We start from the raw sequence: 19,179 nt of genomic DNA on the forward strand, positions 1-19,179 counted from the left end.
CTGCACTGGAAGCTTGTTCCAATGATCAACCACTCTCTCTGTGAAGAAATACTTTCTGGTGTCACCATGAAATTTTCCGCCCCTGAGTTTGAGCGGGTGCCCTCTTGTGGCCGAGGGACCCTTGAGAAAGAAAATATCATCTTCCACTTCGACACGTCCCGTGAGGTACTTAAATGTTTCGATCATGTCTCCCCTCTCCCTACGTTCCTCAAGAATGTAGAGCTGCAATTTGTTCAGTCTCTCTTCGTACGAGAGACCCTTGAGCCCCGAGATCATCCTGGTGGCTGTCCGTTGAACCGATTCAATTCTGCGCACATCATTTATAGAATCTGAGCTTAAGCGCTTAACCCACTTTACTAAATGACCCCCAAGGTGTCATTTAGGTGCTCTGACACAATGTTCTAACATGCCACAAAAGTATGTTGTTCACCAGGTTTTGCAATGTACCTGGTAGATTCCTTCAATCATAAGGCATTATCAAATCTCAGTCTGTCTTAGGGGTCCTTTTACCTAGGTGCACTTATGGATTTGGCAGCACTAAAAGCCATGCAGCCCAATATATGCCTATGGGCTACATGGCATTTAGCACACACTAATTTTTAGCTCACCTCAGCAAAATAAGTCATTCGTCTGATTCAAACAGAAAGTTGACTGAAAAGAACATAACTGCACAGTTGAAATTTCAATATTTTTTTTTTCCAAGGACTATCTTCAGGAAGAAGCTCCTACTGATGTGTTTTTAAAAAAATAAATTTTATCTTCTGATACGAAGCATGTTCTTGATATGCTAATCAAGTAGTTAAACAATGAGCAATGCGAACGTTGACTCAAGAATGTTCCTGCCAGACAGAAGTGGCAGTTATTAATTTATATGTATGACCTGTTTTAAGTCAGAGGTAGTTATTCTCTCTCTATTTTTTTTGTTAATTAAGCTGTAATTTTGTGATGCGTTTTTATTAATTTAATTTAATTTAATTCTTATATACCGCTAATAACCGTGAGGTTTCTAAGCGGTTTACAAAAATGATGCATTAAAGATACAATAAATAAAAACTAAATAAATAAGATAGGTACTTGGAAATTCCCTAACTGTCCCAAAGGCTCACAATCTAACTAAAGTACCTGAAGAAACAGTATGAAAAATAAAAATAAAAAGACAGAGGTAGAGATAGAGATAGAAATGAAATATTCCAACAAGTAATGAATAAATATTAACTTATATCTGCAGGTTTTCAGGGTGGTCGAATGTTCTTCAATGCTGTGAAAGAAGGAGATACGGTCACATTTGCCAGTGATGATGAGCAAGATAGGACATTATGGGTACAGGCCATGTACAGAGCAACAGGCCAGTCATACAAGCCGATCCCTTCAAACAAAGCACAGAAGCTGAACCCTAAAGGAGCACATAACCAGATAGATGTGTCACAACTTTGTAAGGACTATTACATTATGCTTATTTTAAATATTACAACATTTATTAGTTGTTTTGTCAGTGAGTTTTAAAGTATTTGTCAAAAAAACGGGTTGCTTATTTCAAGAGGATTAGAATGTTGTAGATATAAATATATATCAACGCTGTCTTGCTGAGGGGGCCGGCCCTTCTTCACCCCCCCACGCCATGCTCGCGCCCTCCCTTCCCTGCCCCCCCCATTACCTATTTAAAAATCTGAGAGCAACTACTTCTAGCCTGCTGCTCGCGCTAACCTGGCTCCTTCTAAAATCACTTCCAGGTCGCGGGGCCAGGAAGTGACATCAGAGGGAAAGCCAGCGCAAGCAGCAGGCTGGAGAAGCTGCTTGCGCTAGTGAAGGGGGTGGGAAGGGAGGACACGAGTGTTGTGCAGGAGGAGGGGGTGGGGGGGCAGAGAGGAGAGCGCGTCCTCACTATGCAACTGTTTACAGAAATTCATGTATTGTAACGCCATCACAGAAGCTCAAGTAAACCACTCTGAATTGACTCCCCAGTCATTAGTAGCAGTATAGAAACTTTCAATAAACCATAAACAATTTAGATGCAACCACTTATACCAGCCCCATAGCTGGTATAAATGCCTGTGCCGAAGGTCTGTGGGAAAACATGTGTAAATTAGAGTACAGTAAAACTTGGATTGCGAGCATAATTCGTTCCAGAAACATGCTTGTAATCCATTAGCTCACAGTAGTAAAAGGAGCCTTAATAAACTGCATTAAGAGTTAGTGTATATTTGATGACAAACACAAAGGTCTCTCTATGGCAGTGGTTCCCAAACCTGTCCTGGAGGACCCCCAAGCCAGTCGGGTTTTCAAGATAGCCCTAATGAATATGCATGACAGAGATTTGCATATAATGGAGATGCCAGGAATGAAGATCTGCTCCATGTATATTTATTTAGGGCTATCTTGAAAACCCGACTGGCCTGGGGGTCCTCCAGGACAGGTTTGGGAACCACTGCTCTATGTGCTTAAATAGTATTACGCTGTTTTGAATAAAGGATGGAAAGCTTTTCATATTCCCTCTGATTCTCTATATCTTATATTCCACATCAAGGATAATGGGTATGTTTGCTAAAACTGTAGAATGATATTTATCTTTCATTACCAGCAAAATCTAATAATTTTAACATACAATACTAATCTAAATAGAATGGCTCAATAATAATTAAGCATAATTGATTCTATATGAAGTGCTTATAGGATAAAATTAGCAAGAAGTGGTAAAACTGTAAAAAGCTCATGCTTCATTGAAAATGGAATTACTACATTTGAAAACGTTATTAAATTGTATTTATTGTTATTCCCTGCTTACCTATAGCTGGAAAAGGTACGTGATTTCCATAATAAACTCTACTAATTTTCTAATGTGTAGTAAAATTATTAACACTTTGGGGCCCTTTTACTAAAATATGCTTGAAAACTGGGCTTAACACATTGTAACGCAGGATATTACTGCATGCTAGGCCCAGATTAAATGCAGCATCTTTTGGGGGCATGCCCTATATATTTTTTTAAATTGCAGGTTGTGGGTTGATATAAGCATTTGTACACAGTACTTGCAGGAAGTTAACATTGGACTACTTATCACCTCCTATTTATGTTGCTAGGTGCTTCTGTATTAACTTCATTAGCCGGTTAGCACACATCAGGGGCATAGCCAGCAGTCAGTTGTAGGATGGACTCACAGGTGCACAGGGGTTGGGGGAGGATCCATTTCCTCTTTGCTCTCTGACCACCTGCTTTAAAAATATGCTTGCTCTCTCCCCCTTCCTCCCTACTATGCAGGATTGGCATTTCTCTCTTGACATCTCCCACTCCCACACAAACACACTCCAGAGTCCCTACCAGCACAAGCAGTAAAACAGACTAGTAGCCAGTCCTGCCAGGGTCTTTCCTGTGTCGCATCTGCCCACAGGAAGTTTCATAATAAGAGGTGGGATGTGATTCAGGAAAGACCCCAGAAGGACTTGCTGCAGAAGTCATTTTCACCGCCTGTGCCAGAACTCTAGAGTTCCAGGGGGAGGGGGACGAGAGGGCACAGAGAGATGTTGAACCCATGTGTAGGGGTAGGGAGAGGAAGTCAATAAGGAAGAGTGATACCAGATAATGTTAATGCTCACATTCAAATCTCTTCTTTATAAAACTCCTGCTTTCATTTATAAATTATTAATTCCCTACACTTCTAATAGAACATTGAGATCTAATGAACAGCATTTGCTGACGATCCCGTCTCTTAAAATTATCAATACTAGACGGCAATTTATTTTTTCTATCACTGCCCCCCAAACATGGAATTCGCTTCCTATCTACTTGAGGGAAGAAAACAACTTGGAAAGATTCAAGAGTAAATTAAAGAGCTTTATTTTTAAAGATGCCTTTGATATTTAACAAGCTAGTTTCCTAGCCAATTTTAACCTTACTGTATAATCTTATTGTAGAATTTTAAATTCCCCTTTCCTCATGTACTCCCCCTGAATGTCTTGTTTTCTTTCAAATAACTTGTAGTTCTTTTCCCTTCCTCTCCTTGTGTTCTTAGTTTTGTCAAGTCTGTCTGTAGTCCTACTGGACTTAGCTTTTGTTAGTATTGTATTGTTTCCCAAACTTTGTAATTTTATTATCATGTACATCGCTTAGAATTATGATTAAGCGATTAATCAAAACCTCATTAAACTTGAAACTACCATGCCCACTCTCTGTCCGTACCATGCCCCCTCCGAGAATAATTCTGAAAACTTTATAACACATGGTTTAACATGAGGTAACAGGCTACTGCACAACCATTTAATGCATTTGTACAGTATAGCCTGTTACCACATGCATTGACCTCTGAATTCTATAAAAGAATCCTAAATTTGGATGCCCAAAATTGTGCGCAGATCCCAGGTCGGTGCCCAAAATAATTAGTTAATGGACTTCAGTGATTTAATTATTAGAGTTAACAAGCACTTAATTGACACTAATTATGATCTGTGTGCCAATCTGATTGTGCACTATTCTGTAACAGTGGATGCCTGAATTGGATTTCACACAACTCAAAAGGGGCTGTGGCCATGGAAGGGGGATCTTGCAAGGTATTTGTGACTTGGATTGGCCACTATTGGAAACAGGATACTGGGCTTGATGGACCTTCAGTCTGTCCCAGTATGGCAATTCTTATGTGAGCCAAGTATAGGACAATCAAGCCATTGTGACATCACTGATGAGTTTGACTCTTAGGCCTTGGTGGATTGAGGCTTTATGACATCATAGTCTCAACTCTGGAATGTTGCTATTATATGGGTTCTGTCAGGTACCTGGGTTGGCTACTGTTGGAAACAGGATACTGGGCTTGATGGACTCTATGGTCTGTCCCAGTATGGTAGCTCTTGTGTTTTTATGGGTGGGTCAGGGGCATTTACAAAAGATGAACGCAGTGCTACAGAATAGTGGGGGGCCAGCCCCAAATTGTGCTCATAAATACTCAAACCCAACATTGACCTATTTTATAAAGCACGCTCACCTAAGAGCACCCCCTATAGAATAACATTGGGCATCGATTTATTTTTTTTTTATGACTAATTTGTGGTGTCATTTATAGAATTTGTCCCCATATGTTTAATGCCATTTAGTAAAAGAGCCCCTTTTAAGTCAGTAGAAATATTGTCTTTTGTAATACATTTCTCTTTGTTTGCTTGAAAAGATAGAAATAATAGGCTTGATATTCAAATTCATTGGGCGCTAACTGAATGAGTGTTTTTCTGAAAATCTGCAACCTCCTATACAAATATCTTTTGTGTTATACTCATATAAGTCATTGTTGGAATCATTTTCAAAAGGTTTTTCAAATGTAAAGTCTGATTTATATTCAGAAAAATGCTCTTACAGAATTAGGTGACTGCATAAACTCAATATACATAGGCCCTCTTTTACAAAGGCGTGCTAAGCGTTTTAGCCCGGATTTAGCGCGTGCTAAATCAACGCGTGCGCTAACGCGGCCATAGGATGCACGCGTTAGCATTTAGCGCATTTTAAAAAGCTTAGTGCACCTTTGTAAAAGAGGGGGATAGTTGCACAGCAAGGGCCAGATTCTATAAAAGACGCCATGCCGCCGATTAGCTTAATTGCTTTAATCGGTGTGGTAATTGACCGTGCCATTAAAAAACAATTAAAAACTTGTTTAATTTTTAAAAAGCATGTGCCGGTAGCTGCCTATGAAGGTAGACATTGTAATCATGTCTAAGGAGGCGTCTAACAGTACCTAAGGTCAAAGTAGGCACATTCTTTGGATTAGATTCTATAAATGGTGCCTACATTGGCAGTCGCCTACAAAAACAGCGCCGGCAGCGTTGCTTAGGCGTCATTTAAATACTCGCCACTAATGGTGCCTACCAGAAAACGTAGGCATTTGCTACGTAGGCCAGGATTTTACTGACCTACATTGCAGACAAGTTCTTTTGGGAATCATGTCTTAACGGCACCCAAGGTCACCCAAGGTGGTTAGGGGTAGAGGTGACCTTGGGTGCCGTTAGACATGATTCCCAAAAGAACTTGTCTGCAATGTAGGTCAGTAAAACCCTGGCCTACGTTGCAAATGCCTACGTTTTCTGGTAGGCACCATTAGTGGCGATTATTTAAATGATGCCTAAGCAACGCTGCCGGCGCTGTTTTTGTAGGCGACTGCCAATGTAGGCACCATTTATAGAATCTAATCCAAAGAATGTGCCTTTTTTTATTGTAATCTATTCATAGATTTTCCTGGAATATACACCATCAATCCACAACGGCATATAATAAACTTCAAAGTGCCTAATTTCTAAGTGATCTTTTTTTCAGATAATACCTTTCTAAGTACCTCTATGGTCTTCAGTTCCAGCCAACTACCAGCCAAATTATTTGAAGGCTTGTTTCTGGCTTTTATTCATCATCAGACCTTAGTTTTTTTTTTAAAGTGCTTGTGCTCTATTTTCTATGTTTTGTGCAAATCGATAAAATTTTCCTATACAACTTTAAAACTTTTGTACTTAGCTTTAGCTATTTCTTCATTCTTTTTTTAAACTTCGGGAAGGACCTTAAGGTTCAACCAGTTTCGCCCAAAGGCTTTTTCAGGAACGGGACCCCCCTTTTGTTTTGCTCCACAGCATCCCGACGTGTGTTCTTCTATGCTAAGATCAGGAGGCACAGTTTGGACAAAGCAGCGGTGGAATCGTTATACATATGTCGAGCACTTGTGTACATCTGTACTTTTTTCAGAGCAGGGATAAATTTATATGTAGGTATTTTTTTGTGCTGGTTCTGCGTGTTTGTTTAATAAAAGCATCTAGGCACTTTTGGTGCCTTTATAAAATTGCTATCTACGTGGTCCATGTTATCTGTTTTAAATTGGGGCAGGATTTGGCGGGTGTTCTGGGATTGGATCTAAAGGTTATATGGAGAGTGACAAAATTCAGCCAATCTCTAATTTAGGGATCCTTTTACAAAGCTGCAGTAAAACTTGTCCTTAGTGTGCTCTTACATGGGCCTTTTCCATGCGCTAATGCCATTTTTACCCTGGCACTAAAAACCCCAGTTATCTATTATTATTTTTTCCACTAAAGGGCCATGCATTAATATTGCCATTGGCTTGCGGCCATTTTTAAAAACTAATCGCGGGAGCATTTACCACTTCCAGTTTTATAAGTAGTAAGGGCTCCTGCATTATTCCTGTGCTAACTGTTTAGCATATGGTAATTTAGATGTGATGTTTGTTTCAGGAATTGTGCACTCTCTGCTTGCCATGCCCCCATAAATATATATATATATATATATATATAAATTATTTAGCATGCACTTAGCACGCACATATTCAGAAACTACTGCATGATACGGTAGCAGATCCTACAGTAGGCCATTTTTCACTGGGATAGGCACAAGTTAGCACCTAACACAGTGTAGTGGAAGGTCCCCTTAGGGCAGGGGTGTCAAAGTCCCTCCTCGAGGGCCGCAATCCAGTCGGGTTTTCAGGATTTCCCCAATGAATATGCATGAAATCTATTAGCATACAATGAAAGCAGTGCATGCAAACAGATCTAATGCATATTCATTGGGGGAAATCCTGAAAACCCGACTGGATTGTGGCCCTCGAGGGAGTGGCTTTGATACCCCTGCCTTAGGGTAAGAATATGACTTGTTTATATAACCTCCTCCTTTAAAATGCCACGCAAGCGTTTTTAGCACCAGCCTTGACGGTAACAGCTCCTACGTTCATAGAATTCCTTTTTAAAAAGGGGGGGGGTTAAATTAATCATCCTACTGAATAATGACCCTGGCAATTTTATGAAAATACATAATACAGATTTTGCTTTCAGAATGTGTTAGCAAATCTGGAAATAGCAGACCCATTTTGATTTTGGAATTCAGAGAATTTTTATATTTATTTAAGAGAATGTGGTGATTATATTAGTAATACCAGTAATTGCAGATAATTTCAATTTTGGAATTCAGAAAATTATAACCATTTGAAAGAATGTGGCTACATTCTCAATCCCAGTAGTTATGCAGTATTGTAATACAGTATACTGTATATTTATTTATTAAATTTTTCTGTACCGTTCCCCCAAGGGAACTCAGAACAGTTTACCCCATCTGTCCTGGCAGGCTCACAATCTATCTACCGTATTTTCACGCATATAACGCGCGCGTTATACGCGTTTTTACCTACCGCGCATACCCCTCGCGCGTTATATGCGTGAGCGCGGTATACGAAAGTTTTCAAACATAGTTCCCACCCCGCCCGACGCCCGATTCACCCCCCCAGCAGGACCACTCGCACCCCCACCCCGAACGACCACTCGCACGCGCTCCCACCGCACCCGCATCCACGATCGGAGCAAGAGGGAGCCCAAGCCCTCTTGCCCGGCCGACTCCCGACGTCCGATACATCCCCCCCCCCCCGGCAGGACCACTCGCACCCCCACCCCGAAGGACCGCCGACTTCCCGACATATCGGGCCAGAAGGGAGCCCAAACCCTCCTGGCCACGGCGACCCCCTAACCCCACCCCCGCACTACATTACGGGCAGGAGGGATCCCAGGCCCTCCTGCCCTCGACGCAAACCCCCCTCCTCCCCAACGACCGTCCCCCCCCAAGAACCTCCGACCGCCCCCCCAGCCGACCCGCGACCCCCCTGGCCGACCCCACGACCCCCCCACCCCCCTTCCCCGTACCTTTGGAAGTTGGCCGGACAGACGGGAGCCAAACCCGCCTGTCCGGCAGGCAGCCAACGAAGGAATGAGGCCGGATTGGCCCATCCGTCCTAAAGCTCCGCCTACTGGTGGGGCCTAAGGCGCGTGGGCCAATCAGAATAGGCCCTGGAGCCTTAGGTCCCACCTGGGGGCGCGGCCTGAGGCACATGGTCGGGTTGGGCCCATGTGCCTCAGGCCGCGCCCCCAGGTGGGACCTAAGGCTCCAGGGCCTATTCTGATTGGCCCACGCGCCTTAGGCCCCACCAGTAGGCGGAGCTTTAGGACGGATGGGCCAATCCGGCCTCATTCCTTCGTTGGCTGCCTGCCGGACAGGCGGGTTTGGCTCCCGTCTGTCCGGCCAACTTCCAAAGGTACGGGGAAGGGGGGTGGGGGGGTCGTGGGGGTCGCCAGGGGGGTCGCGGGTCGGCTGGGGGAGCGGTCGGAGGTTCTTGGGGGGGGCGGTCGTTGGGGGGGAGGGGGGTTTGCGTCGAGGGCAGGAGGGCCTGGGATCCCTCCTGCCCGTAATGTAGTGCGGGGTGGGGTTAGGGGGTCGCCGTGGCCAGGAGGGTTTGGGCTCCCCTTCTGGCCCAACTACCAAAGGTACGGGGAAGGGGGGTGGGGGGGTCGCGGGGGGTCACCAGGGGGGGTCGCGGGTCAGCTGGGGGAGCGGTCGGAGGTTCTTGGGGGGGGCGGTCGTTGGGGGGGAGGGGGGTTTGCGTCGAGGGCAGGAGGGCCTGGGATCCCTCCTGCCCGTAATGTAGTGCGGGGTGGGGGTAGGGGGTCGCCGTGGCCAGGAGGGTTTGGGCTCCCTCCTGGCCCGATATTGTCGGGGAGTCGGCGGTCCTTCGGGGTGGGGGTGCGAATGGTCCTGCCGGGGGGGGGATGAATCGGACGTCGGGGGGGGGTGAACGGAGAGTCGGGACAGCGCACGGAGAGGCGGGGCAGTGCACGGAAGTCAGGGGGGTGAACGGAGAGTCGGGACAGCGCACGGAAAGTCAGGGCAGTGCACGGAAGTCAGGGGGGGTGAACGGAGAGTCGGGACAGCGCACGGAAAGTCAGGGCAGTGCATGGAAGTCAGGGGGGGGTGAACGGAGAGTCGGGACAGCGCACGGAGAGGCGGGGCAGTGCACGGAAGTCAGGGGGGTGAACGGAGAGTCGGGACAGCGCACGGAGAGGCGGGGCAGTGCACGGAAGTCAGGGGGGTGAACGGAGAGTCGGGCAGCATGCGCGGTATAATCGTGAGCGCGTTATACCAAAGTTTTTGTGCTTATCATCGTGATTTCTGCGCGCTATACACGTGTGCGCGTTTTATACGGGTGCGTGTTATTTGCGTGAAAATACGGTAATTACTGAAATGTCCTACTTTAATGGTTAGATTTTTTGTTTGTTTTTTTAGAGTGGGGGGGGTAAATATATATTTATTTACCAAGTGCAACAGCAAAAAATACATCAATGCTGAAAGTACAAACCCGGTACATCCAGGAAGGGGCCTGAGGCTCTGATTGGCCCATGTTGTTTGAGTCCCATAGGAGGGGCCTTAAACAGCCTGGGCCAATCGGATCCGCAGGCCCCTTCCCGGTGCATCCCAGAATGTACCGGAGAGGGGATGGCCCGCCATTTTGAAGAGACGGGCCTGCTGGCAGAAGGGAGTAGACATCCCTCCAGCCAGCCATCTAAGTAAAGTAAGGGGGAGAGAGCGGAGGGTCATAGGAAACACAGAGAGGGGGGAGGGGGGTTGTGTGGAAGCGTGAGAGAGTGGGTATCTCTCCCGCTGTCCAGGTGGGTGTTGTTTAGTGGCGGGTGGGCATCTCTCTCACTGCCATTGGGAGGAGGGTTGCTTGATTGTGGTGGCTCAATTTGTTGAGGTTTTTTGTTTTGCATTTATTTTGCGCATGTGCCCATTGCTTTCACCAGCGATGGACACATACAAATTTATCGAATCTTTGCTACTCTCCATCAACCTCATTAGAATGAGCATTTTTTGGAGAATGACACACTTTTTTAAAATCGCTGTGGCCCATCGGTTTTTAACACAAGTTTTTAGGAGTTTAGCCCTTAATTTTAGATTTTGGAAGCAAGTTTCAAACAGAGATAAAGCACAGTTGCCAATTCATTCACTCCTGCAGACTCCAGGCCCAGATGAGTAGTTAACTGGCACTTACATGTGCTTCAGACCAGATTGTAAATGCAATGGTCTAGATTTTTTTTTAAGTGTGCACATATTGCAGTCACAAAATTGAAAATATGCATGTATTTGCCTGGACCTCCTGAAACATGTCCTTTTGAAAACTGTGTACTCAGGTCATACTTGGATAAATAGTGGCTTTTCTTAAGTGTACATGCAAATGCCACACAAACCTTCTAAAATGACTAAACTAAACTAAACCTTGGGTTTATATACCGTACCATCTCCACGAATTCGGAGCTCGGCACGGTTTACAGGAAGAAGGATGAGAGAGGAACTACAGTGGAGAGATTAAAGAGTTAGGTGTAAAGGGGAAGGTGAGAGGCCTAAGAGGGGGGAAGTGTTACCGTTTTGAGAATAGCCAGGTTTTTAGGTGTTTGCGGAAGAGTTGGAGGGAGCTTGAGGTTCGGAGTAGGGAGGTGATTGTCATTACAGTAGATATTATACAATTTAGATTATGAATAGAAAATTATTTATTGAATAACATTATAATAACTGGAGAGAGTAGACTAAATAGTGATGTAAACATTTGGGGGACAATTTTATAAATATATTTTTGTGTGTAAAGGGGATTTTATAAAATTACCCAGGGGTTTTATGTGTAAAACTATGTGTGGTGTAAAGAAGGCACTTTTATGCAACCTGCCTATAGGCATGTTCTGGGGTGAAGTTTGGATGCAGTGTGTGGATGGAGTCATGATTTTTGCACCTGTTTATAATACTACACACATTCTTTACATGCAAACATTTTTGCCTAATCCTGAGCAATTACTTTGGGCTCCTTTTACTAAGGTGCGCTAAAGAAATTAGCACATACACAAAATTACCGCACGCTATGCTTCTAGAACTAACGCCAACTCAATGCTGGCGTTAAGGTCTAGCGCGCGTGGCAATTCAGCCCTTAAAGCCCTAACGCACCTTTGTAAAAGGAACCCTTTGTTCCTAGTATTTTATGAAGACAAATAAGTGCTTATATGCCCAGTGGCGTAGCGAGGGTACGAGGCGCCCGGGGTCATGACACCCCTCCCCCACCCTCTTCTCCCCCCACTTCCACACACTCCTTCCCTGCCCCCTCCTGCCGTGCGCAAACCGCTTCCCTTCCCCATACCTCTGTAACATTCCTGGTGCAAGCAGCAACTCCTCCCCAACCTGCTGTTGTGCCAGCGTCGGCTCTTCCTCTGATGTCACTTCCTAGGCCGCAGGAAGTGACTTCAGAGGAAGAGCAAACACTGGTGCAACAGCAGGTTGGGGGTGGCTGCTAGTGCCAGAAACTTTACAGAGGTACGGGGGAAGGGAAGTGACGCGCATGCGTGGCAGTGGGGAGTGGCAGGGAATGAGCAGGAGGGGGAGAGGAGGACGGGTACCTGCATCCTCACCAACACGGCACCTGGGGCGAACCACCCTCCCAGCCCCCCCCCCTTACTATGCCACTGTATGTGCCTTTCTGAAACAGGCTTTAAATAGGTGCCTACATGTCCTCCACACATACTGTAGGTGACCTGCTATTCCCCTCTCAAGACCCACATTTTTATAAGTAGCTTAATGCTTTGAAAGCTTATTTATGTTGTTAATATGACCATAAGAATAGCCATACTGGGTCAGACCAATGGTCCATCTAGCCCAGTATCCTGTTTTTATAGTGGCCAATCCAGGTCACAAGTACCTGTCAAAAAAAACAAATAGTAGCAACATTCCTTGCTACCGACCCCCAGGGTAACCTTCTTTAAAACCAGCTACGATAACCGTTGTTATCGCATCTCTGCGCAAAAAAAATATTCCTCCTATTGGTTTTAAAAGCATTTCCCTGTAACTTCGAGTGTCCCCTAGTCTTTATAATTTTTGATGGAGAAAGCAATTGATTCACTTGTACCTGTTCTAGGCCACTCAGGATTTTGTGGACTTCAATCGTATCTCCCCTCAGCTGTCTCTTTTCCAAGCTGAGAAGCCCTAACCTCTTTAGTTTTTCCTCATATGAAAGGAGTTCTATCCCTTTTGTCATCTTGGTCGCTCTTCTTTGAACCTTTTCTAATTCTGCCATATGTTTTTTGAGGTACAGCGACCAAAACAGAACACAATACTCAAGGTGAAGTCACACCATGGAGTGATACAGAGGCATTATAACACTTAAGTCTTATTTACCATCCCTTTTCTAATAATTCCCAGCATCTTGTTTGGTTTTTAGACCGCCACCACACATTGGGCATCAGGTTTCAGCGTATTATATACAATGACACCAAGATCTTTTTCTTGGGCGCTGACCCCTAAGGTGGGACCCTAGCATCTGGTAACTATGATTTGGGTTTTCTGTTGGCCCTAGAATTCAAATGATAGCGCAACATCAAACAGTTTGTTTCTGAATGGACATTTGAATGCTTGTACATATGACATATTGGACATATGAATGAAAACAAATTTATATCTAGTTGATGACGCGATGAGTGCAGTCGTCTTAAGGATAATTGAAGATTAGTATTCAGTCCTTCAGACTACTGCTTTAGAGATTGCTTTAGGAAATGTGTATAAATAAATCCTTGTACCTTGACCCATCAGTGTTTTGTCGAGCTATTTATATACTGCCTCCACCTTTGTGAAATCTGTCACATAGATATGACTCTTGCTTTGACAGTGCAAATCCAAGTGGTTCAAATTAGCCTGTGTGTCTTTTCAAGACATGATGCTGTAGATCTTTCAGCTTGAATTAAATAATTCTCCCATGCACCAATGCAGCTGAAAGTTGATCTTGACATGGATCAATATGGTCTGAGACTAGATTTCTCAGTCTGACTGATTATGTTAGCATCATGCCCACAGATCAGTATTGAGTTTTATTATGAACCTGACTGCATAATTGACTTTAATCAATAAGCTTTTGTCTTCTTTTCTTCAGACATTTTGCATTTGTATTATGCTGTCCCTCAAAATTACTTTTAAGATACAGTTAGGATGGTATACATTTAGTAAAGAGCATAAAAGGACCTATATTTGAATTTAAAGGAACAAAAGGGTCTAAGCCAGTATTTTTGCTACAAAAGCCAGTTTTTCGGTTCATAGTACATTGTTCATCCAACGTAGATTATAGGACATGACTAGCCCTTTTAGGCACTGTCAAGGTTTTTCTGTGTATACTTGGTAAATAATTCACATAGAGAGTTTTGTCAAAATGTACCATTAATAAAAGCAATCAGTAGAGCTCGTCTTTAGATAGAGCCGCAGGGTCTAAAGGCGTTGAAAGATGCATCTGTGAAGAACAATAAATATAGGTCTTTCATTGACATGCCACTTGAGATGGGGATGCTTGATACATATATGTAGACAAAAACACAGCTCCTCTTTTCTGTTTATTGCTGGAAGGATAAAGCTTATCTTTTCACGTGTTTTTGTTGTCACATTAAGGATTGTCTCATTAAAAGCTGAGCGTAGAACAAAGGCTGGAAATGACTCAAGTCAAGCTAAGTGCATTTTTGCTGCTGTTTGCTACCTGAAAAGAGGCAGTGCGATCTATTCTTATGAATGGATGGCTGGAGCTGCCTTGGACTTGTTCCTCAAAGGGGAGAAAAATAAAAATAAACATCAAGGTCTTAAATGTATTTATTTTATCCAGATAGATAAGAAGATGGCAGAAATGACTGATAAACTAAAATGCTTAAGCTTTTCAGGCAATAACAAAAGATGTTTTGTTCATGCCAACAGAATAGTCGGAATAAAATTGTTTATAATATAGTACTAGATCAGTTTGCCATCCTGCCAGGGCTGTGGAGTCGGTAGATAAATCCTACGACTCCTCAGTTTATGGTACCCACGACTCCGACTCCAGGTACCCACAATTGTCTCCGAGTCCGACTCCACAGCCCTGCATCCAGCTCTAATGAAAACTATTCTCCAAATAAAATTTTATTTGAAGACCAAGATTTATAATTAAGAGGAAAAATCTACCTGGTAGATTTCTTCTTATTTTTATATTTAAACTCTGGTACTTTTTATTAGATAAACATGGCTTTTCAGGCACTAACAGGTTTTTAACCACTTTTATTCATCTTAAATGAGGAAGTAATATGGCCACCTATTTCTTTTTTTAATTTTAAAGATCTTATTATATATAATATATATTATTGTCTATATTCTGCAAATGCATATATTATATCTGTATTTTTTTTTCTGACTTCATATAAACAGATGCAGATCGTGCTCAAAAACATGGCATGGATGAGTTTATTTCAGCTAATCCGTGCAGATTTGACCATGCTTCCCTCTTCAAAGTACTTCAGAGGCGCACCTTGGATCACAGGCTGAACGGTTCCTATTCTTGTCTGGTAAGTGCAAGCTGGAATAGAAAAAAAAATGAATAAGTGAGAAATAGTTGTTAAAAAGTGGTCTTTTCTTTCTGACTCTTAATAACTGTGCTTAGTGTTGGGATAAAGGGTAGCAATCGATTGGCTTCAAATTTGAAAATTATACACTTGAAGACTGCTGCTGTGCCACTCAATAGAGAAGTGAATAGACTCAAACTGACCCTGAGCTGTGGTTTATCAGCTCCTCTAGGGAGGGCTGAATAAAAACAGAAGGCTTTAATAAAGGTGGAAAGCTCTGTGAGAGGATTTGCTAACACCTGTACAGGCATTTTAAGGTATAGACTCTATTCTCCAGATGGCAGACATGATGTCATCTATCTTGTGCTCTTCGAAGAAAAACCTAAAAATAATTATGCCAAACCACATGAGAGAGAGAAAAATATAGATTTTGGTGTTTTGTTTTCGGCTGAAACAAGTTCCATGAAACTGGGATGCATATGATACGTGTGTAATTTGAATGCAGTTTACTGTGCGATGGAATGAGTAAATGGCTATTTAAATATATATTTTGTAGGCGCCTACCACAAAGATACATAAGAATGCTAGAGAATGGGAATTTGAACGGAGAAAAACAAGAAATTATTATTAAGGAAAATAATGCTAGTCAGCTAGTGAGGACATCTATTTTTCTATACTCCTTCTTTCTTTTCCTTCTCGAGCCGAGAAAGAGATAGGAAGGATGTCAGCTGGTAAGGCTCAAAGAAAACATATTGGATCCTATGTGGACTTGAGCTGAATTAAGTTTAATTAAGTATCTTTGAATTTATAATATTATTGTGATTTTATTTTTCTTGACTTAACAGCTTTCTGTACAAGTAAATCTTGAATTGTATTTTTGAAAATTGAATAAAGAAATAATAAATAAAAAAAAAAGAGAATGGGAATTTGAGCTAAATGAATGTTTGAGCTGTAGATTAAATTGTTGCCCATTTTCCACAATAAAAAGAGAGAGAGAGCATTGATATTGTTCTTATTAAGCGTCTGGGCTTTCTGCCCGTTGTTTCAGGTGGCCTGTGCTGATGTGTTACTGTGAGCACTTATGCAAGACATGTTAGTGGTATCGATGCACACGTCCTCTACAATTTTGATTTTCAGTCAGGTTTCTAAACAATTCACCAAAGATGAAACATTTGAGTTGTTTAATTTTATTTTATCCAATCTGCACTTGAAAGTTTTCATGCGAGTATTAATGGCCTTTAATGTTAATCAGTTTCCATCACATTATGAATGCCAATTCAGTGGTATCTTATAAATACAATTTAAAGGCTACTTTCTAATCTATACGTTGTAAAATTGCAAGAAAAGCTTGGAGGATAGATAATTGCCACTTGAAGGGTAGGTGCTTAGCTTTCCAGGGTCAAAAAAAAATCATTTCTTCTTAACAATGCACTAAGGCACTTAATATAACCTTGGAATAACTTTTAAAAGAATTTATGTGAAATATGCAATGCTAAAGCAACCATGACTTGATTACATGTCTAATCCGACTTCTTTTATTTTGGCTTTTTAATAAACTTATATTCATATAATACACAATTGTTTTGTTTTGGGTTTTTTTCTCCAGAAGCAAATGCTGGAAAAGCAATCAATTACTCATAAGCATTGCTCTTTCTTGTCAAAATCTAGCATGAGAGTAATTTATATAAAAATGTATCCTTATACCTTGGCGTAGTCCATTACATGATTTAATGTTGGCTTCCTATAAATGTTTCAGAGAATTTATAATAAAATAAGGGCTCCTTTTACAAAGGTGCGCTAGCGTTTTTAGCGTACGCACAAGATTAGCGCACGCTAGCTGAAAAATTACTGCCTGCTTAAAAGGAGGCAGTAGCAGCTAGCTTGTGCTTTGTAAAAGAAGCCCGAAACATAGAAACATAGAAGATGACGGCAGAAAAGGGCTACAGCCCATCAAGTCTGCCCACTCTGCTTACCCACCCCCCTGTCTATGCCCTAATGACCCAATTTCCTTATCTTGGCCCTCGTAGGGATCCCACATGGGTATCCCATTTATTCTTAAAGTCTGGCACGCTGTCTGCCTCGATCACCTGCACTGGAAATGTTTTATGATTTTGAAATATGAACAGCCTGAAGTCTTTCTGATGCTTAAAATTCGGGAAAATCATTAATGAACTAATCTAGCAGCTTTGAGATCTGCTGCATTTACTGAACTATAAAAAATAAATACCAGTAGACTAAATAAATAGCAGTTTAAAATATTACTCTATTTTTGTCTCTATATATATATTTAACTTACACTGAGTGCAATTCAGTTCTGCAGATGTGTGTATTACCCTCAGAAATAGGCTTTGATAAGAGTTATTATCCTATGTGCAAGTTTTAAGTACGTTCATAGAGACTACACTTCCTCCTCCGTATTCGCGGTGATAGGGGAACAGCATGGCCACGAATACACAAAAAACGCAAATAACTTTTTGTATGCTATTCGCAGGTTTTCTGTAAAAAAAAAAAAATTGAAAAGGCACAAAACCGCGAATAACCTGACCTGTTTCTGTGCGGCTGTAAAGGAAAGTGTGGGCCTGGGTCCTGAGAACCGCTTCCAGAACTACCAGGGCTACCACTGCGCGAGGGAGAGAGCAGTAACCTGCTGTGGTTTGGCGGGGGACTTCGGGATCAGACTGTGCGCTTGGCGCTGGCAAATGCCAGGTACAGAGTCAGCGCGTGCCCGCTGAGTTGCAGGGGCGTGCGCGCTCGGTGGCGGGCCGTGGCCTCTGGGAACAGCGCTGGATCCTGCAGGTTTTGGGCGATTCCTCCAATTTCCTGTGACATAAATTTGGGGGCGGAGACTACGTTCAAAAAACCATGAATAACTGAAACCGCGGATAATGAAATCGCGAATACGGAGGGGGGAAGTGTGTTTATACACATGATACGTTATCTGCATTTTGAAGAGCCATTCCTGGATATAGAGTAAACTTCCGCACATACTTTTGAAATTTCAGCAGCATGAAGCTAATTTTATAAAGGCTTTTTACACATGAATGACAGAAAGCTTGTGTTTTTCCTTTGTTTTGCTTTCCCTTAACAAATGTATTTCAATACCCTTCTTACCTTATGTAATGCAAATATGTATTTCCCAACGTAATTATTTATAGTTTGTACTGTTTGTTTTTATTGACTATCGTTTTAATATGTACATCGCTTTGAATTTGATTAAGCGATTAATTAAGAAAAATAATAAACTTGAAACTTTTTCTAAAATCCCCCTGTATGTAAAAGGATGTGCCATGACAAGAACATATGTACTTTTACTTGATGGAAATGTAGATGCATTCAGGGCCAGAGTTTGAGTCAGACACAGATAGTTGTGATTTATACACGTGGAATAAGTTTTTTTTTTAGAAAAGACGTACAAATTGAAATTGAGATATCCAGGCTGATTACATGGAACAGAAACATCCATTTTACACGCGTGAATGTCTAAACTGTCGATGGGGTCAACATGGTAGCATAAATGTATAGGAGCTGGTATATATACAAGCATGTTCCTCCTGCACATACATGTTTAGGTTCTGAAATATCAACTTACATGTGTATGTCGGCCATTTTAGAAATTTCCATATGTGGATGTGGGGGGCAGGACAAAAAACAATTGAGATTAACCCTCCATAGGGTGTTGCATAAAAGCAGCAACATTCATTTAGGTGTTCCCAAAAGCAGGTAGTGATGTCACTGGAATATGCAAATGCATTCCCCTTCTGTAACTGGTTAATATGTGAACTTCTTTTCAGCCCACCGTAGACATGCCCATAACATGCCCATGTCTTGTCCCTTGCCAAATTCATGTATTCAGATTTATGTTCTGGCTTTTGAAAATCGTGAGTAGACATGTATCCAAGTGCTGGTTTATGCATTGCTAAAATGTAAATAGTGCTTCGAAAATGACTACCATAGTTTATAAAATAAGTACATATGCAAGTGTAAATGTATGCAGGCTCATTTTACTTGCGATTTCTGC

The 19,179-nt window shown here is 42.3% G+C and overlaps 1 protein-coding gene across 10 annotated transcripts in view; it reads left to right on the plus strand.

Moving 5' to 3' along the window:
- Window positions 1–19,179, plus strand: part of CADPS2 (calcium dependent secretion activator 2) — a 575,994-nt gene that overhangs the window by 305,786 nt on the left and 251,029 nt on the right. For all 10 annotated transcript variants that reach the window (XM_033958190.1, XM_033958192.1, XM_033958189.1 and 7 more), the window contains 2 exons: window positions 1,229–1,432; window positions 15,028–15,164. In XM_033958190.1, the coding sequence (XP_033814081.1) occupies window positions 1,229–1,432; window positions 15,028–15,164 (341 nt within the window). The remainder of the gene's footprint in view (window positions 1–1,228; window positions 1,433–15,027; window positions 15,165–19,179) is intronic.

Source organism: Geotrypetes seraphini, chromosome 9 (genome assembly GCF_902459505.1).
Source record: "Geotrypetes seraphini chromosome 9, aGeoSer1.1, whole genome shotgun sequence".
NCBI lineage: Eukaryota > Metazoa > Chordata > Amphibia > Gymnophiona > Dermophiidae > Geotrypetes > Geotrypetes seraphini.